At 38.3% G+C, this 21,676-nt stretch overlaps 1 protein-coding gene across 2 annotated transcripts in view; it reads right to left on the minus strand.

Moving 5' to 3' along the window:
* The window catches only part of FBN1 (fibrillin 1), a 253,616-nt gene that overhangs the window by 95,162 nt on the left and 136,778 nt on the right, over positions 1-21,676 (minus strand). For both annotated transcript variants that reach the window (XM_033851648.2, XM_073800934.1), the window contains exons 12-23: positions 21,396-21,536; positions 19,546-19,665; positions 16,431-16,556; positions 14,672-14,794; positions 11,313-11,435; positions 10,067-10,219; positions 6,412-6,465; positions 4,696-4,821; positions 2,179-2,304; positions 1,495-1,614; positions 1,135-1,272; positions 244-294 (exon numbers count right to left, since the gene is read on the minus strand). In XM_033851648.2, the coding sequence (XP_033707539.1) occupies positions 244-294; positions 1,135-1,272; positions 1,495-1,614; positions 2,179-2,304; positions 4,696-4,821; positions 6,412-6,465; positions 10,067-10,219; positions 11,313-11,435; positions 14,672-14,794; positions 16,431-16,556; positions 19,546-19,665; positions 21,396-21,536 (1,401 nt within the window). The remainder of the gene's footprint in view (positions 1-243; positions 295-1,134; positions 1,273-1,494; positions 1,615-2,178; positions 2,305-4,695; positions 4,822-6,411; positions 6,466-10,066; positions 10,220-11,312; positions 11,436-14,671; positions 14,795-16,430; positions 16,557-19,545; positions 19,666-21,395; positions 21,537-21,676) is intronic.

Below are 21,676 nucleotides of genomic sequence, written 5' to 3' on the forward strand. Positions count from 1 at the left end.
AAAACTATGGTCAACCTAAAGCATTTTCAGCCACCCTGCCCTTTGGCCACAGTGATCTGACGCTGGCAATAGCATATATGCTTGTGAAATTCACGTCTGTTATGTTCGGCAGTTCTCATTATTTTTTTTCCCCTGCTACACATTTCTCACTGGGAAGTTATATGACAGCTTTATCCAGTCCAAGTTAACACAAGCATTCTTCATGCACACAGAAATTTATGATTTATAAATAATCATAAATACCTTCACACTGTGTTCCTTTAATTCTTGAATAGCCTTTACCACATATGGGATCTGTACCAAAAAACAAACAAAAAGCAAAAAACAAATTTGAGATAATATCCAGACTTTGTATGACACGGTATAAGAAACACGAAAGAGGACCTTTAACACGAAATCGATTTTATTGCTATGAATAAGTCTGAGACGACAAAGTGTCTCTGAGATTGCATAGGTGAAGGAGAAGAATGAAATGTCTCCTTGAATAAAGCTCAATTCATCTGAGATATCCTAAAAGACCCAAAGGTACCCTAAAGATCAAACTAAGGTGATGACTAAGAAGGAAATTGACTCGATTTCTCTCTTGCTATTAGCCCTAAAATATGAATCACACTATAGGATTACTGTAACATGGATGTGGAAAACAAAGTCTAGAACTGGAAGATCTCATGCCCTGCAGCATTCCCACTATATAAATGCACACATCTATATATCTAAACATTGAATCAGCAAGGCTCTCAAACCTCAGCTTTGCAACAACTTTAGTTTAGTGATGAACAGTGGTGCATTTACATCAATCATGTTGCGGGGAAGAAAATCTGAGCCTGTAAAAAGTTCAGGACCCCTAATCATGAGGTTCCTGAGAGAGCCAATAGGAACTGCTGATCTAGGAAAGCAACTCCAGATAAGTACATTACAGTGTGGTGACGGAAAACAATAAATTAACCAAATCACATAAAATTATTGTCCTTGACACTTCTCTTAGTTTCCTATTCAGCCACATGTTTCATTGAGGTCATCAGAATGAAATCTTCTAAAATGCTTGTGTGAACCTAAATGAACAAAGTTCTCGGCTTCCCCTTTCCGAGCAAAGTGCCCAGTGGGCACAGGAGCCGCAGCACCTGCTTCTCTTACCAACTTGGCATGGGGTGCACGGACTCCCCCAGGCAGCACCAAGGGACGAACAACACTGGGACTTTAACGTGGCTCCATTGATGTTGATCTCACATCGCCCATCAATGACAGTCTGCCAACAAGTGCCCTTGATGGTTTCTGCAGGGGCAAAGGGGTGATGATATTTAATAGACAATAGAATCTATATCAAAAATTCAAACATGTACATTGGAATTACAGCAAGAATAGCATCATGAAACAAGGAATAATGATCGTTTAAAGCTTTGTTCTTCCATACTGAAACCCTTTTGCAATAAAAGCAGACATTAAATACAGCAGCACTGATAAACATAGGAAAATCATTCTCAGAAAGACAAATACCTATGCAGATGGTTTTTGTTGGATCCAAAGTACTTTCGGAAGAACATTCGCAAATAAAAGAGCCTGGGCTGTTCTTGCAGACTCCATTAATGCAAGGACTTGATTCACATTCATCGATGTCTGAAACAAAAACAGGTCTACATTACTGCTAAAAACTAGTCTTGGGCACAAATGAATATTTAAACTTTGGTCTCATTTGCTACCACATATCCTTCATTAGATAGTAAAGCTGACCTAGATAGATTTTTTTTTCTAGGCCAGATGGAATGCCAAAAATAATAACCGAGCACATCTCTACGTTCAGCACATGGCTGAATCTTTTTATTCAGAAAACCTGGAGCAAATGTAAGTGTGATTTCTGAATTACTAACTCAAATAGCACATATCTAATATTTTCTTCAACTATTAAATGATGGCAAATAAAATGCCAGTTGTAGGCAAATACAAAGTGAATACTTTTAAATGGCATTTGAATGCAAAATAAATGGCAAATAAAATACCAGTTGCAGGTAAGTACCATCAGCAGCTTACAAAGTGCATAGGAGTGTCATTTAGGATCACAGAATCTCAACGAAGTGACACAACTGTCTAAAATAGAAGTGACTCTAATTTACCTTCGTGGTTTTCCAGTGGCATTCCAAAAGGCAGCAAAGTACATGGTATAAGAACAAAAATACATCTTACCTTCACAAGTTTTTAGGTCAGGTTTGTATATAAATCCCTTGGGGCAGGTACAGACAAAACTTCCAGGAGTATTTCTACATTGTCCATTGTCACAGAGTAGACTATTCAATACACATTCATTAATATCTGGAAAACCAAAAAACATAAACTTTTAAAAGATCCCATCCTTTGCATGCAATTTCTTTGCATTTTTAGGCTAAGTTTTTAAGGTCATAATGATATGATTAATTCAAGGAAAGAGGCAGAGCTCTTCTACCATTGATCTTTGCTGAAATTACCTATTTTAGGAAAATAGGGGCTTGAGCTGATTATCTATACTAGGTATCTACAAAGTCTAAAGTCACCAGACACTACTGAATTCTCTTCTTTCTTTAGCAGGAAGAAAACCTAGATTTGCTGGAAATCATTAATATTTATATAATTGTTTCACTGTGCCAGAATTAAAAGGACTAATCCTATTGTTTTAAGGAACTAAATAAATATTTAGAGAGTATGGTCCATTTTTGATAAGTATTAGTTCCAGGATGGGTGTCTCTTCTTTAGAATAATTTAAGTGGTCTCCAGTTATGTTTATAAAGTATGAAGCAATCTGCAGAGTTTGTAATTGTCATGAGGAATTTAGACTCGAGATTCAGAGAGCTGAGGAAAATTCCTTGCTTTCAGCTGAATCATAGGCAAGTCTGATGCAAAACCAAACTTTCGATATGTATAACTTAGATAATTTAGGAAATGTAGAACTTAAACAGTTTGTTACACCTCTTTGAGCTAAAGTACATCACTCAGCCCACAAAATAGACTGCATATTCACAAGAGACGTTTTATACATTGAGAGATTCTGCTTAGATTACCATTTGACAAGCCAGTAGCCCTTACATAAAGGATACATAAATTCAGCACTGGAGAGCTGCATAGGTTCACAGCAGTAAATATACTTAAATCAGCAACTAACAGTTGTTCCTCGGTATCTGCAGGGGATTGGTTCCAGGACACCCCCCGCACCAGGTTACCAAAATCTGTGGATGCTCAAGCCCCTTATATAAAATGGCATAGTATTGGCATCTAACCTATGCACATCCTCCCATATACTTTAAATCATCTCTAGATTACTTATAATACCTGACACAATGTAAATGCTATGTAAATAGTTGCTGGTGTATGGCAAATTCAAGTTTTGCTTTGGGGAACTTTCTGGAATTTTTTTTCAAATATTTTCAATCTGAGGTTGGTTAGACACGTGAATGCAAAACCCGCAGATATGGAGGGCTGTGTTTACAAAGTTCTTAAAATATGGGAAAATCAAGTATAAAGTTATGTATTGTCTGAGCAAATAGCATGCTGAGAATTCTTTCAAAATCATATAAGGAATGCTACTACTTCCCAAAAAGGTCACTATGGCAATTCTTAAACTTTGATGATGTCAGAAGAATCTGGAACTTTAATCTGAGGAACTGAAGATTAAGATATAAAATAGCCAGTCCCTGGAACTCTGTGGGAAGTGGCTGGAGCGGATCTTTGATTCCTAGCTTCACACCTCTGAACATAAGCTGAAACATGAACATACTTCTGACCTGATGATAATGGGTCCAACTTTGGAGTAGACACTAAAGCACTGAAGGAAGAATCCCTTCTGCCTCCCAAACTCTCCCTTTTGCGTGATTTTTGGATGAAGCTAAAACATCTCTGTGCCTTTCTGGCCTGCCCAGATAAATAATGATTTTTCATGTCTGCCAATGTAGAGAGGCTCCTACAGGAAAATGAAATAGTAAAACTTTTTTTTGAGTTGAGTCTAGTTTGAAAGTACCATGTATGCTCACATAACAACTGTACCCCCAAAAAAGGGGCCCTAAAATTAAGGGTGTGAGAGAGAAAGAAATCATTTTTCAAAATTCAGCTGTAGACCATAAAGAAGGAAGGGCCAGGTTTAGGCCAGCAATAAAAGTTAGGGAGAGAAAAAGAAACCTGCAGTCGAAAGAAGAGGGTTTTGTGATAAACCTGTGGGCTCCCATGACCTGCTTCCATCCTCCATTTTTTTAGGTACTTGCTTAGCCTGAAACTCAGGTGAAAGCTGATTTAAATGGGGGGGGGGGAGAGAAGATACTTTGATTTACTGTGAGTTCTTTTTATGTGAGTACAAATGCCACATAGTTAGAAGGAAAGCAGGTGAAAATGCTCAAAGTAAGATTTCTGCTGTTTTGAAAATAACTGCTACATCTACTTTGTGCATAATGACAATTAGCGGCGCCCTAATAACAAAGGCATCTAGTAGGGGCAGCACTCGGCTTCAACCTGTGCAATTAGAGAACTGCACGCTGTATGAGAGGGACAGTTGCCATGTTCCATCCTTTACATAGTTAAACAAAAGATATAACTTGTCAGGATTCAGCTATGCTGACACCCAAAGTGTAGCGCATCCATTTATCCAGTCCTTTAAGCTACTCAAGAGCAGTTTCCCTCAAGCAACAAAAGAAAGAATGCATGATGCATGAAATGTCTTAGAAAACAGGTGAAACGTCTTACCAACACAATTTTTCCCAGATGAATCCACTTCATATCCTGAATTGCAAATACATTTGTAGGTCCCACGGAGATTTTCACAAATTCCATTTGGGCAGATATCAGGGTCTAATGCACATTCATTTATATCTACACCACAAAAAAATTCAAAATCATTAACATTCTAAAGTAAACATCAAATGAGCTATCAAAAAATAACATTACAATAACTGTAAAGACCTTAGGACCTCATGAAAATAAAGTTTCTCCTTGATGAGAAAGTTGATCCCTTTTTCTCACTACAAGGTAGTCTGACTCAAGTCTTCCTTCCACCAGTCCCTGAGAGGAACTTGGCATCTGAGCTAGAACTACAAGATTACCAATCCTTAATCAAGAGGAGAACTCCTGGACTTCTTCTTGTACAAACATCAAGGTGGAAAGGTTGATCAAATACAGAGCCCAGGTTCCTACAACTGCTCTCCCTGCCATCAGCCTGTCCTTCTTCAGTCTACATTCTACACTGCCACCAGACTTAACGGCCTCAAAACAAGGTGACTGTGTCATTCTCATGGTTCAGACTTTCGTAGGTTCGACAGTATTCTCAAGATTAAATTAAACTATGAACTCTTTATTCACTTTAAATCTCTTACTCTGCCATAAACACATCATGCCCTCTTCACTCTGCATGGGGAATGTCTGGAGCAAACCTACACGTTGGTCCGAAGCTTGCTCAACCACCACCTGCTCTGGAAAAGCCTCTGCTACTCTGTCCAGATGAGGCTGGGTCCTCCTCTTCCGTTTGCTGACAGCCTCAGGAGAGCTCTAATAGTCAAGGGTGATGCCGAGTGACAGTCAGTGAGTGGCTAGTCTCAAATCTTGTTGCCCGACTCTTCTATAAATCAAGGTTGACCTTTTTTTTTTTCCTTATCCAGGTACCTATCACAACTTATTTATTCCCCACTAACTCCTTATTCATTATACATTTCCTTACTTGTCCTCTTTTCTCCTCCAAATATCCACCTCGCCCTTTCTTTATCCACACATAATAATGAAATCAATCAAGAGAATGAACTGACAATCAATTGAGTCAGTTTATTTTTTCCCAGAACTCTCTTGAATCAAATCATTTAGTTTTTTATTAGTAAAGTAACCCCTTCCTCTTACTTGTCACCCATTTTTACACTTGTTCCAATTCTCCCGTTTAATTTCTTTTATGGTACCAGTATTTCTCTACTTCTAACTTCTACACTTAAACATTTCATTTTCTTCCAACTCAGTTCATTGCTATCACCACCTGCTACAAAACACAAGATGGCTCACTACTGCCATCTGAGAATGACTGAGCACTTGACCATTAAGAAAGTGTTCAAAACGTGCATAGGTTCAATTGAGCTCGTAACCCTGAATTGTACTCGATAGTGGTAGATCCAAAGGAGGGCCGGGCTGCCCCTTCTCAGGAACGAGCCACCATGGTCACTGTATCTCGTTCACATCAGTGACCCTGGGAGAGCACCCAACCCTTCAGTAATGAGTGCCACACCCACACCCAGCAATCCCAGGACCCGCTGTGCCACAGCTGTTCTGCCACTGGGGGCTTCTAAGTGTCCCAGGTAGATCAACGCGGTGATGGCCAGAGAGGGGGGTCGGACCAGATTGGTGTAAAGGGACCAAGTGGAAACCCACAGGAAGGCCCAGTGCTGCCTCTGCCCATGCTTAGTAAATTTCAAAACAAGTCCTTACCACTGCCTGCTGACGTCATTCCTGGCCCACTGCTGCAGAGCGCCTGATATTCCGCTGCAATAAATTAACAGATAGTAAATGATTCCCTTGTTTGCAGAACAGGTCGATCCTGCCCTTGGCTTTGCGCACATCATTTCCTCCAAAGTGAGTGGAACTGAAATAAAGCGGTAAAGGAAAAGGAGGCATCTCCTAGGGGAGTCACACCAGGCTCCCATTTTAAAGGCTCCGCAATCACCGTGGAAAACGACTTATAAGGATATAGGCGAGTTCCAGCAATTCCTTGTGCAAGCACTTTCGGAAGAGGTGTTTTTCCTATGGCTTGATTTTTTTCACCAGGGAACACTTTACACTTACAGTGAAATGTGCCTGTTAAAATGTGGTTTCCTAACTGTTAATAAAACTCTCTCCCACCATCTTGGAAATAAATTCTTTTCTTAGTTCGAGCTATTTTTTTCAGTACAATCAAATTCTTAACGTGTTCTCATTTCTCTCTGCAAATTCTCTAGCCTCCCCTCACAAGAATAACACGGTATCTACACTTGCATTTACGTGTATTTTTAAAGTTAATATTTATCAGGATGCCAGATTCATTCTATTATATAAATCCATAGGAACTGTATTGCATAATGTTAAAACTGGATCTTACTGAAGAAATGGAGGTATATAGAATATGTTCCCAAATTTGTGATGGAATCAGATTTCTATTTCTTAAAATTGATGCAATGCTTTATACACAATTCCAACAATATTTAGATAAACCTAAGAGTGAATGATGGAAATGGAGAACTAATAGGAACCACACTTAATCCCAGGAAAAGAAATGAAGTTTCCCTTAGTTGCCCATGGTTTCTGGCAACTACAGAATCTCATGGTCAAATGCAGATCAGTTGTGCTTAGGTGGCAGGAGAAGTGAATATTAGGGATGCTGCTTTTTTACATAGGCCACCTGTACCTCGGTGCTGAAGCAGATAGTTCCTATACCTCCACATTCTAGAAAATTGCATTCCTGATGACAGGGGATGCAAAGGAGTTATAATTGTTTATAGATTAAAAGATGAAGGTTGACTCCTTCAGAGCCTCTGTCTTCTACCAAACATAAATTTGAGAAAAGAGGTGAAATCCCTTAATTTTTAAATCATCTTAAAAGGATCCAAAAAGGGAAAAAATGGAAAGGTGGCTGCCACTGTGTTTGAAAGCCAGGGACTGGCAGCAGAAAGAAATACATCCTCTTTATTCTCTCACATCAGCAATAAATTAAAGCACTTGTGAAACAGTGTAAGTAATAAAACAGGAAAAACAAAATCATGCCAGTTTTGCTGAAAGCAATTTTATAATTAGTGTTAAATTAGCTGATGCTTAGCCTACACGGAAGCAAATTATTGTCATTATTCTTTTCCATTTGGGCAGGATCCGGTACTAGACTCTGTAGTGAATTCAGATCAGCATGGGTTTGAATGCTGATGACAATGCTTATTGCTGAGGGTCTTGGGAGCAAGCCCTTTCCCTCTTCTAGTTCCCTCTTATATAAGTGTAGACAATGATACCCAACTCACATGGTAGTGCTGTAGATTTCCTGAGAGAACATGTAAAGTGCTCAGCCCAACTCAAGCACTTAATAAATGGTAGGTGTTGCTAAGCTAACTCAGTGTTGTGCCGTGGAGACAGTGGAATGAGGACAGAAGAGAAAATTCCTAATCATTACTCTCCTGTAGCTTTAACTGACGGATTTCTACAAGGAGTAAATGCTCAGCAGCCAGTGAGATGTATCTGGAAATATAGTTTATTTGACTTCCAGAGCACAAAGATGAACTTTAGATGTTAAGTGGTTAGAATTTCTCATTAAATTGACTAAAGATATTCCTTCTGGATATTTCCAGTCCCCTTTAAAATCCCTCCTCTCTCCTGAAATAAGGGACATCCTACATTTCAATCCTTCATGATTTGGCATTTTCATCTATCAGAGAGGTGGAGAAACCAAACGGGATGGAACTATTTCCACATGTGGACCACTTTTGTGTAAACTGATTCAAATATAAAACAGAAGGTAGTAGAACTGAGCTTCAAAATGTAACTCTCTTTAAGCTTTACTGCTTAAAGAAATTTGGTTTCTTTGGGTCATCTTTTTAATTTCATTTTCCTATGTAGCATAAGAATTCTCTGGAGATGTAATTGGGGGCCAGAGGAAAATGTAAAAACAAAAAACTATATGCACCAAGGATCCTGGATTCTAAGCTTTGGCTATTCTACTCATTCAAGACATGGACAAATCACCTATATCTTTGTACCAGTTTTTAGGATACCCATCTATCTTGTAAATTCAAAGTATGCAAGGAAAGTACTTTGAAAAATTAAAGTAACAAACTTTACTTTAAAAGGATGATATTAATAATATACAACTATAAAGTTGTGTGGAAGTATCTTTTTAGATAGAATTATATTTGTATACTATATAATCGAAGTATTATTGCAAACATATATTTGTTAGTAATCATATATGAAATGACTGGGTGAAGCAGTCATCCAGAATAAAGCTTTCTTTCTTTAACTGGCATTCCCCCATTTTAAAGACTTTTAAAGTCTTCTACTTAACTTTCTCTAACTTCTCATAATACATTTTAATTTCTGTCTGATTTCAAATATTGTCATTTTCAAAATGGCAAATGTTTAAAAATTGTGAGCTCGTCTTTAATAGATAGTATCTAGGCCAGAAATGAACTAACTGAATCTTAGAGGTAAACCAACCAATCAGAGCTACACGTTTTCAATATTAGGACTTATTCTATTTTAGGACATTAGAAGTCAACTGCCAAGCTACCTTAAAATTACATTCAAATGTTGACAGTCTACTGCTTTCATTTCAATAAACTATTTTTGCCTTACAAACAAATAATTTACAACTGGAGAGGATCTTCTGGATTACCTAAGACAATTCATTTTGTAGATGAAAAAAATGAAGATCCCTTTTCCATATTATTCTATTTCATAATTGTTTACTAATGGAAGCCATCTCAAATCCTTTTGAAATTCGGTGAGAAAAATTCCTAAATAAACAAAAATCCACAAAAAACTGAACCTCCAATTAAGTAATGTGTCTGCCTGTGGCTGGGGAGCAGAATTCTGACTCACTGACAAGTTTTCTTTTCACTATGCCATGTCACTCAAATTGAGAAAAACACTTTTTCCCTAGAGTTGAATAAAATCATTTAGGAAAAGCACACCCTCAAGCAGCCCGAAGGATTTGAACAAAATTCACAAATGGCCTTTTGGAAAAAAGTTGGAAACATTCAGGTCATCTGAAAATTATTGACTTTTACGCTCGGTAGCATCCTGCTTTTGTAATAGTTCCTACAAAATGTAAACACTGTGAAGCTACTTTAGAAAACAAGGCAAGTCGCACACACCCTAAAGAGCATGACTATTACGGAGGTGGAGGAGTTCAGATGGGAGGCATGAATGTGCTGCCTAATCCAAGTGATGGCTGGGCCTGTGAGGAACAGCTGAGCAGAGGCTGAGCAGCGCCTGCCAAGACCCCAGCAAGGTACATGGCGCACCTGGAGAGCAGACGCAATCTTCCCCCGTGACTTCCAAAAATGCAAAGACTGCAGATGGTGGCGGAAGGCTGGGAGTACTGGGGCATCCCCATGACACCACATACCTGAATTCTGTGAAGGACACGGTTGGCAAGGTTCCCCAAAAGCATACTCGGTGCTGGCGCAACAGCACTCAGATTTGGTAACAGCACCAAACAAGGGTTTGACACACTGGCCTCTCTTGTATCCACCGTAGCATGTGCTCCGCATGTGTGTGTCTACACAGGAAGAAGCATCTGTCATCATACTATCGCTTCAAACAGATGGGAACCCCCCAGGTCAAAGTTGAAGCTGGTTTTATTTAGCCATTGTCCCTGTTCTAACTCACAGAGAATGCCTCTGGTATTAGGTCTCAATAGAAAACAAAACGAAACAAATCATTCTGCATTCAGCTTCCAAGCACTGGAAACCAATTACTAGACTCTTCCGGTTCTCTAGGGACTATTAGGGTTTACCCAACTGTGAGGTCCTTAAGGGCTAGGATTATACCTCACTCATTTTTTTCTTCCCCAGGAGTGTACACAGAAGGCACTTAATAAATGTTGAATGAATGATGGATGACCATTCAATCTCACCTTATGATAAATAAGATCTTTATTAGAAATACAGATGACCTCAAAATAAACATGCAATTATTGAATATCTGAATTAGATGTACTTTCAAAAAGGAGGATGTTTAATCTGTAAAAGGTTCATTTATACAAATCTGCAGATATTGGTCTAACTAAGCAGTATCATCTTTACCACCAGGAGGGGATTTCCAGCTATGTCCAATCCTCTCCCAATTCAAAGGGTCTACCGACTACCTTTCTTAAAAGTAATTTGGAAAAACTTTGTATCTATTTATCAACAAATCTCAAACTCTTTATAAAGCCACATAAAACTATTATCATATAAGTTTCTTACTTATCCATATCCTCCTTTGCATTCTATACCTCCCTTGGAACATTTAATTCCCTAGATGAAAGTGAAATGTTCACCATGAGATAATGGGCACATACAGGTCAATTTCAAAGACCATTATCAACAAAGGAGGGTTGGAGAAAATTGAGGACAGTTAGGTGATTAGGAAAGACAAGGGAGAAGGAGAGGTGGGGATTCCCTTGGTTTTCATTGATCTCAGCTCGTCTTTCTATGCCTTAAACTAATATCCATGTCATACAAGAAAAGAACTGACCCTGTTGGTTTGTTGCCCCACAAATATTAATTGTATCATATCTGCTACAGTCAAGTACATTTATTATTGACGGATTTTATTGACTGATAGAGGGTGGATCTCTATCGTACATCTAGTTACGGCTTTAACCTTACCAACACACACACGTCCATCCAGACCAACGGCCAGTCCAGGAAAGCATTCACATCGGTAGGAGCCGTCAGTGTTGACACAACGCCCATTCATGCAGATCCCAGGTGTTTCACACTCGTTAATATCTGTGGTGGGGAAAAGCACTTATTAAAAATAAAGCGACTTCACACAACGTTGTAAAGAAATTATACTCCAATAAAGATGTTAAAAAAAAAGAGAAAAAAAAATAAAGTGACTTTATCTAAAGACATAACATATTTACAGTTCTAAGACTTGAAAATAGGGAAGATTTACAATAATATGCAGCGTCAACAATAAAAGCTCAGTGAGATGCATTTCATTTTCCTTTGAGAGAAAAGGAACAAAAATGGAGAGAGATAAACTGTCTGAGTTTATTTCTTTTCCATAGAAAGCTATTTCAATAACATTCTCCAGAGATTTTTTTTTTTTTTTATCCAATGTAAGAATCACAAAGGCAAAAACAGAATTGGAAGAAGAAGGAAAGTGACAGCTAAAAGACAAAGGGTCTTGTGTAATGTTTCACATGGCAATTTTTCCAGGACTGTCAGAGATCTAGCTTGATAATAAACTACATCTTTGGCCTGGGCAGGAAGCTTCTCCTTTTGGCATCCAACACCCAGACTGGTGTCCATTCCAGTATCACTCATGCCTTAACTCTCTGGGAAAATTAGAATGGCATGAGGAGACACAGAACTAAAGCCTGGATGGAACACCATAAAAAAGGAACAGAAAATGAATATAGATGATTTTGATGACAACTCCTAGCCAACAACAGCACTGTAAGCAATTGGAACCCAGCAAAGAAAAGTCTCTCTTAAGCATTACAAATATTTTATAGTATCGTATGTGTATCCTTAGGGAGGCCTGGTAAAAGATTTTATTGGGCACATACTAATAATAGCAGATACTTTTCCCCCTGAACATGGTACCAAACATGTTCTATTTCCAACATGGAAACAGAAATGGTACCAAAACTGTGTTTTGGAAAACATATAACACTTAGGAACAAGTCGTTTTATAACAACTCCTTTTATAATATACAACTGGTGTAGGTGAATATTTCCTTTCTTCTGACCTTAAAAAGGCAAATTGAGACTGAAACACCTCTGCGTTTTACATAGCTTGTGTTATTTGGCACAAAATATATTCAGATGGTCCAAGATTCCGTGTACAGATTGTATTTTAAAACAGCAGTTATATTTAAATACGTGAACTCAAACTGGTTCAGTTATTCAGGTCACCTTTTTGTTCAAATCGAGATCTACAGTAAAACAGTGGTGACTACAGTCTGAAATGTAATCCAAAGGTTTTTTACTGGGGACAGCGATGGAACATAGATCCAGAGGGCGTTGCTCAAAGTGAGTGGCCTCCACCTTCAGAGAGTGATCAGGGAGACCAGGCTGTTCATCAGATTAGTTAACTGTAGCGATTAAATTAGCATTGTTCATTCAGCTTTGAACAGTTACATCTTTGTGGGATCAGAACCAAGTGTTCAGCATGAAGAGAAAATCTTATCCCATGATGTCAAGAGAAAAATGATGGAAAGGAAATTCAGCATACAAGAAATTTTTTTCTTTTTTCTTCCTTTATTCTTACTACAAGTGTGTGTATTCCATCTTCTCTATACATCAGAATAAAGACGACACAGGTAAGGATATGGAGCATTTCCCCCCTCTCTTTCTCTCCAGCTCTGATTCTTAAGCCAGAATGTTAAAGTCAGAGCAGACTTTTAATCATCAGGCACTTTCAAATGACTGGAACAATCCATTTATCAATAAGATACTAGTTCACTGATTGCAAACAGTTGCAAAACCGGGCTTCACCTATGAGGTCATAATATCTTCTGAAATAGTTACAACAGCATTATCTATTGGCCACCCTTAAGAGTCTGTGGCCTGGGTCACTGGCAGCCTATAGGTACTGAAAGTGAATCTTAGCATGCTCTGTGCATAGGTAAGAGAGAGGAGTGTGTGTTCTCAGAAAAGTTCTGTTCACAAAGGGACTTTCACATTTCCTTCTGTTATTTTGTTTGGAAGCCTAGTTCCAAATATTCCAGCAATCCTTCCCTTCCCCTTTCTTTTTCACTTGTACAGCACTTAATTTGCACAATTTGGTGCTTTGCTGTATGCTGTCTTAACATTTCCACGCGTTAATCTTGTCTCCCCAACTATAAGTTCCTCCCAACACATAGCTCAAAAGCACGGAAAACCAATTTCCTACTTCAAATTTGAAAACAAAAAACAAACAAACAAAAAAACCTTTCTCTTGCTGTGAAGGCAGATTTCCATGATATTAAGAGCTATTTATGTGAAGGTCATAGAGAATGTAGGTAAACCACCAAGGGCTAGAAGCTCTTTTAAGCCTAGAGAAAATACACAACACGCTGAAGACTTAATACAAGGACTTAATACAAGGGCACCCAGAGAAGAGGCACCATAGGACTTTTTCTTGCCTTCTCCATCTTGAATAGCCTGATGCTCTCTCTACCTTCTATATCTGAAACTATGGTTTTGAGTGTTATATTTTAGCAGATTCCCTGGATCTATTTTGAGTATGAGGTTCCTTGAGAAGTCTGGTTGCAGCTCAGATCTTGGACACAAGGGCAATAATTACTCATCCTTGACCGCATGAGGCAGAGACACTAAGCACAAATTTAACTTCTTCTCCTGATAACTCCAGTTATCTCCTGATAACTCTTCTCAGGACCCCAATTTTCAACAGCACAAATAAAAATCTTCATTTTGCTTCACTACTTGGAGCAATAAGATTATTTCAAAAGTCACAGAGCTAAATAATGGCTCCTGGTTCCTTTATTTCTTCTGCTTAATCCTGTTTCTCTTTTTTGCTTCTGTGATTTGATAAAGCTTAAATAAATTGTGTTTCTTAAGGTATCTGGAGGAAATTATGAAGAAGAGATCACCGCACTAAGAGTCTACAATATTTTGTCCAGGTGAAGACGTAAGAGGTGGCAAATGACAGCCGTCAAGAAGCCAACTGTCATTATTCCTCAACTGTAAGGAAGAGGCAGAACTCAGCTTATTTAAAAAGATGCTCACAGCTGTTGGTAGTCCAAATGGTAGTTCAGCTTCTCATTCATTTGCTATGGAGCCTAACAGGCTGCTTTGAGAAGACACCAAACACTCTTTCTGAAGTAAGAACAGCCTTCTGGGCATAAATCGTAGCTCTCTGGATGGCTGGACTTAAGAAGGAGTTCCAGTCAGGTTTCTTAGTACAGAGTTAGGGGTACTTTAAATAGGGAGAATCAATAAGGAAAGGTGGTAGCTCTAAGCAATGTAGAGAGGAGAAAAAACGGGTGAAGAATATGATTTAGAGCACAAACCTTTACAATAACGCCCATCTGATGCCAGCTGAAATCCAGGTTTGCAAATACATTTAAAACTGCCATCTTCATTGATACACATTCCATTAAGGCACATATTCCTTATGCTGCATTCATCCATATCTGAAAAATACAAAGGATATATTTTCTTATGGCCAGATGAGTAAGCTTACAAAGGAAGCCAACCTGGATCAATAGAATTCTGTTTCGTCACATTTCTTTACTTTTTTGTTATTATTGTCTAAGGTTAATTTTCATCCAAATTATAGCTTACAAAGAGAAGAGTGGCCATATGAAAGACGTATCTCAAGTTCTCAATTTTTGACATGTGCATGCAAACTATAGGGCTAAATTTATTTTAGGACATGTGTGTATATATATACATATATACTTACACAAGCATATACGTATATCTGTAATCTGTATATGCACGTATATGTGTATATGTATATACACATGTATATGTATTAGACTCATACTATATATCTATGGAATTTCATATAAATATATTTTCCATATAAATATATATATGAAATTTAACTCAATAAAAGCTACCAAGGCTCTTTTTAGGAACAGCAGTTTACAAACTGAAAGGTGTGTAAACAGCCTGATGGTTATATTTACAGATCCACATTACTTCTAATATACTGAAAATAGAAACAAAATCGAAACTAAGAATGATGAAATGTATTTAGGCTACTTCTTGATTCTTTAAAAAGTAGAAGCCAGAGAACTGCTTGCAGTTTGAAGCAATTTTAAATAGGGATAGGAAAAATGTATTTGTAAAATGCAAGACTTGACTATAGAGTATAGCCATGACAGCTAACCTTTAGGATCCCTTGAGCATACAGGTATTTCTTTAAATTCATCAGCTATTTTATTTAATATTACAGCTGTCTTAGGAGGCACTTGCTCTTCTAGACACAGTGTGTTTTCACTTACAGGCTTTAGTCAGACCGAAGTAATTTATGATTTTTTTTCTTTTTTAAACAAGACTCTATCCCAACTGAGAATTTTGGCATTAAGTCTTTGAATTGAATCACTGAGATAATATTCTGCCAAAAATGTTTCTAAGAACAATTTTGAAATTCCTTTAATGTATGAATAGATTCTTGGGATCTTTCCCGAAGACTTTGGGAAAGATGATAAGGAGCATTCTTCATTTTTTGCTAAAGGTCTGAGAAGTGGAAACTCATCAATAATTGTCACATTTTCAATTTAGGGGAGAAAAGGCAGGGAAAAAGACAAAATGAAACACAGCCCAATTCAAAGTGAGGTGATTAATTCAAGAGGCAATATAAAGGGCTGACTCTCGCCAACATTTCTCTCAAATTTTACATTTTCAGATACTCCTTAGTAATATTTCATTACTACAGACACTTGAAACAAAAGGATTATAAGTGACTGAAGAATATATGAGATTAGGTGTGTCCTATTTTTTTTTAATGTACAAATTCTGACTGCATAAAATTTGGAAGTAATGATTTATGCTACAAAAGTTTCGTCACCAGGAATATTTAAATAGCAAGCTCTGCTCCTATATTTACAATGTTATTTGACTCACACAAATGTGAATTAAAGGAACTAATACTGTTGAAAGTTAGGCATCCTCCCAGATAACAATAGGTGAATATACATTTGATACTTTGACCTTTCACTCAATGTTTGACTTGGCCTTGTTAAAGACTTTTGATACTGAAACTGCAATGGAATAGGGGAATGACACGATTATACTGTAATTATTATTACACTGTATTACCTTCACAGTTCTTCCCATCACGCGTAACATGAAATCCTGCATTACACACACAGTGGAAACTGCCATCTGTGTTGATGCAACGTCCGTTATTGCAGATACGGCCATTCTGTAAACATTCATCAATGTCTAAAATCGAAGTCGAAAAGGAAGAAATAGCTTTATTTAGGGGATTTTAAATTATTTTATTTCTTCCTCTCACCATCTCTAAACTCATGATCTTAGTCTTGGGTTTTGATTACTAAATAATATTCTTCAACATAAACTCAGTATTAAATAATATAAAATTTAGGGTTACTAATAAAAGTTTGAAAGACATATGAAAGAAAAAAATGCCAACATAATAGCATTCAGTTTAACTTTACTTTCTAAGAAGACTCCCTAAATCTCAGTTCTGTAAACAAAATAGGTTCTTTTTCACCATTTTCCTAGGTAATTCAATGAGCCAGTATATATCATTATTTACAATGAACTTTGGCTGGTGTCTTTTAAGACATGATCAAAAGGCAGATCTGATGTTCACTGTATCAGAACAGTTAAACAGAAATGCCATTAAAAAAAAAACAATTTAAAAACCTAATTCCATCTGAAAACTGTCAATCATTTTGACTCTGAAATGTCTACCTTCCTTATAGCAGTTCTGGTGCAAATACAGTTTTATTTGTTTATATATTCTTAGTCTCTTTTATAACTTTATGAGTATTCTAACAAACAAAATATTGGTACTATGGGGGCATTTCCCCTTTTTTCTTTCATGTTTAATAGTATGCCAAAGTAAACAACAGAGCATGATATGGAAGTATTAAAAATGACAGTAACTCAAATAACCCGCATCTGATCTCTCATTTAAAGATGAGTAATTAACGTAAAGTGCACAACGAGTTACCCTGGATTATCTATTCCCCTCAGTTTCTAGGCTACATGCCTGGATGAACATCAAAAAGGATGAACACAAACCACCTTGTCTACAGAGCGTACAACCTTTGCCAGGGCTTATTCCCCAGGAGATAGAGGCCAGGGCACTGAGCAGAGTTGGATGGGAGCAGACCTACCCATGCAGAGTTGAGGCCATGTGCCTGGGTATAAGAGCCCTAAACATCCTTTGGACGACAAGAATGTGCATTCATGGCATACTGGTTATTCTGTCTACCCTGTGTCTGCACGGTGTCTTGTGGTTGACCCTCAGACGCACTTTCTTTCTGGGCAGATCCAGCAGTGGTTTCCACACGAGTCATTGGACTAGCTGAAGCAGTCTGGGCTTTTCTTCTGTCTGATCTTTGTGCCAACAACCTACAATCTTTTTCTCTCTCATTTATTTCTTAATCCTTACTAAAATCTGACCTGCTCCACATTCCAAAAAATAGTAAAAGCTGCATATTCTTCTGCAGACTTTTTTTTTTAAGATTTTATAATCTACTATTTTTTTTTAGCATTCTATAATCTATGGAGGCCCAAGGATAAAATCAACAGGATAAAGAGTTCAGCTTTTTCTCTCCTCACTAATTTGAAAATGGCATTCGGGCTCCTGCTGCCTTACAAAAAGAAATGAAAAGCTTGCCATTCAACGTCTCTACCGTGTTTCTGTATGTTTCTTCTGTCCCCTCTGTTCAGTTCCTCGTGTCCTTCTCAGCTAAGTATACAGCCTTTCTGACCATTCTGTGGCGACTTTCGTCTACCCACAAATGTGATCACGTTATCCACTTCTTGTGCTTGGGCTAAACTTCGTACTAGCTCTTAAAGAAGACAGTGCTTGAGGCTTTTAGGTAACCTTCAGTCTCTAATAAACTAAGTCTCAGAGTGATGGCAATAACATGCACCTACACTGACGGGCCCTTGCCGCAGCTGAGTACTCTCAAGAATGTCTTCTATTTGCTTATTTAGTAGTGCTGTCTTCTGAAACACTGGTTTCGGTTTATCTTCCACGATTGCAAAATGCCTCGTATACTGTTTGTACGTGCTGATTATTTTAAACAGTAGTTATAAAGCAGGTTCTAAACTCAGTTAAAAACTCAAACTATATTTGTAATTCAGTAAGTAGGCCATTAATAGAAATATTAACAGATTGAAATGCTGTGCTCCAGGTTTTTCTGCTCAAAATTGCCATTTATAAGCGGTGTACTCAAATACACTGATGGCAAGAAATCCCTAAGTCAGAACCAAATTCAAAGATTTTGAAAACAGTCACTAATAAAAAATAAAAACATCTGTATGCCTTCAACTAATATGAAGGACTTTTGCTAAAAGAGGCAAATAAAATTAACTCATTAATGGCTGACAAATTTTTAAAGTGATACAAACCTCCCTATCTTCCCTTGTATTTAATTTCAACAGAGTTCTGTTGCTTTTATCTGGCTTTAACTGATAAATTATAACACATCATTCTGTGCCCAACTTATAGAGATTTAGATATTTGAGTGCCCTGAGGTGGGGCGCATATCTTAATTATTTCTATCTCAGAAACTCAGTACATCAAAGTCATCCAATAAGAGGTATATTGGGTGGCTTAATAAGTCAATTAATAAACAAATCGGAAGGGAAATTTTTGTGAGGAAACTTTATAGCAGTGCTTCTCAAACTTTCACATGCGTAAGGGTCCCTGGAAGATCTTGTTAAAATGCTGATTTTGATTCAGCAGGTCTCAAGTGGGACCTGAGATGCTGCATTTCCAACTGGCTCCCAGGTGATGCTGCCGCTGACTACACGAAATAAGCAGCAAGAACTTACAGGCACTTCTTATCCTTCAGGCCTTTCCATGAAGCAATTAATTGCGTAAAATTTCACCTGAAACATTTCTCAGTTTCTGTGTCAACAAAGGACAACCCCATTCCCTAGCTCTCAGATTAAAAGTTAAGACAATACAGTGATGAGGCAAAAAAAAAAGGAAGTGAAAAGAAGATATTCCCACAGGCACAGAAACATCTTTTAAAATAACTTGAGTGTTTGCCAGATCGTATGATGCTATCCTTCAGAGTAACAATTTCTGGAATTAAGTGCAAAAAAGCAATGGGAGCATATTAGCCTCTCCCGACAAGGGTTATTCAGACTCCACGGAATTCCTTCAAAGCTAACTCCTTACTTAGCATACATGTCCAACGTGCCAAGCTAGGACCACACGTACCTCGGCATTCTGTCCGGGTGAGTGTGCTCTGATAGCCAGGTCGGCACTGACAGGTGTAGGAGCCCTGGGTATTAATACACTCGCCACCAGCACAAGGATTTTTCTCACATTCATCAACATCTGCAAAACACAGTATATTTCAGTAAGACATTAGATCGCAGTAACTCATAACTCCAAGACCATTTTACTGGTTTCCTTTACACGCTAAAACACTTTCCTTTTAAGAAATAAATAGCATAATGAAAAGATCTTTTTTCTTTCCACTACAATAACGGTGTCACCGGCCACTTTAACTGGTTGAGCAGTTAGAATGTATTATTTTCCTGTGTCATTTTTCAGAGAAAAATGCCAAATACACAGCAACTCAACACTCCAAGCCAATAAACATTTTCTCTTCCTTGGGTCTGAAATAAGGGAATCAAATAGACTAATATTTCAGAAGTGGCTTCTGGACAGAATTCTGAGTGTCTCTTGAAGCTCAATTTTTCAATGAAAAGAAGACCTAACCATATCTAAGCATTCCTTTCTCAGTTCCGCGATGAATATTACAGCAAACCGTGAAGCTGTTGTTGCTTAAAGGGCAATTCTCACCCACCATCAAGGCTGCTACCACCTCCACCCCGCCCCTAGACAGGCTCCCACTAGTTTTACACTCATTTAGAGCTATCAGTTTACTTACCGGTAAACTGGTTTTTATTCCTCTGTTTGTGAAGATGAAGAAGCTAAAGCTTATGGAAGATAACCCACTTGTCCGAAGTCACATGCTTCTTGTGGCAGATGCAAGTCTGATCTCACAACCCTGAGCGAGACGTTCCCTTTGCCTTTCCTACCCAGCTCTGGATGACCTCTCAGGATTGAAGCTACTTGAACAAGCTACTTGAACAAGCTCTTAACAAGCTCTTAACAAGCTACTTGAAGGGGCTTTCATATCACCTGGAAACTATAGAGCATGAGAAACCAAGAACTACTTCTTTCTGCCAGATTCATACCTGGAATTGAGATTTATAATAGACCTAAGAGAGCAGTTTATTTTTAAAAAGTTAGATGGCAACTGGGTGTTCTTACCCAATCCAACAAATTATCCTTGTGTTACATTTCCTTCCTTCACTAGCTTAACTGCCTTATCAACGACTTAAAGTTCCTTGCTCACTAGAGACTGTTGGTAAGTTATCCACTCAAATTAGTAAACCATGCAAAGTTTCATGATTTGGGGATATTTCTAACGCTTTATTTTAATGATCAGGCTTCGATAGGATGGCTTAAGTAAGAGTTACCAGCAATGCCTTGAATGTGTTTTACCATGAAAGTTAAAAGTCACTACAGTAGGCATAATAATGCCCCTCCCCCAATACGTTCATGTCCTAACCACCAGAACCTGTGAACATGCTACACGGCAAGGGCAATTAAGTTGCTAATCAGCGGAATCCATCCCTCCTGGATTATATACAGATGGGCCCAATGTAATCACAAAGATCCTGAAACGTGTTAGAAGGAACGCAAAGAGAGAACCAGAGAGTTCGAGATTTGAAGATGCTACACTGCTGGCTTTGAAGATGAAGAAACAGGCCCTCAGCCAGGGAATACACACGGCTTCTAGATGCCGGAAAAGGCAAAGAAATGGATTCTCTCCAAGAGCCTCGGAGAGGAACGCAGCCCTGCCGACACCTTGATTTTAGCCCAGAAAGACCCGTGTGGGACTTTTAACCTATAGAAATATAAGATAATAAATCTGTGTTGTTTTAAGCCACTAAGTTTGAGACAATTTGTTATAGCAGCCATAGAACACCTATACAGTCATGAAACAGCACTGCAGTAGCCTCTTGGTGCCAAGCCAGTGGTCTATCACGTACCAATGCACTCCCCGCGGAGGTCCAGCTGGAATCCTTTGTTGCACTCACACCGGTAGCTCCCAGGAGTTGGGATGCAGCGTCCATTTTGACAGAGATAGCGAAACAGCTGGCAGTAATCAGTGACGTTGACGGGCAACACCCCTGAAGGAATAACACGAAACCCCATTAAAATTGTGTCTAACTAGGGCATCTTCCACCAGCACTGAATCCAGTGATAACGGGCAAGATGCTGAATCATAAAGGAAGGAGGACACTCTGGGCAAAGGTCGCCTGGCGTCAAC

This window comes from Tursiops truncatus, chromosome 2 (genome assembly GCF_011762595.2).
Source record: "Tursiops truncatus isolate mTurTru1 chromosome 2, mTurTru1.mat.Y, whole genome shotgun sequence".
Lineage (NCBI taxonomy): Eukaryota > Metazoa > Chordata > Mammalia > Artiodactyla > Delphinidae > Tursiops > Tursiops truncatus.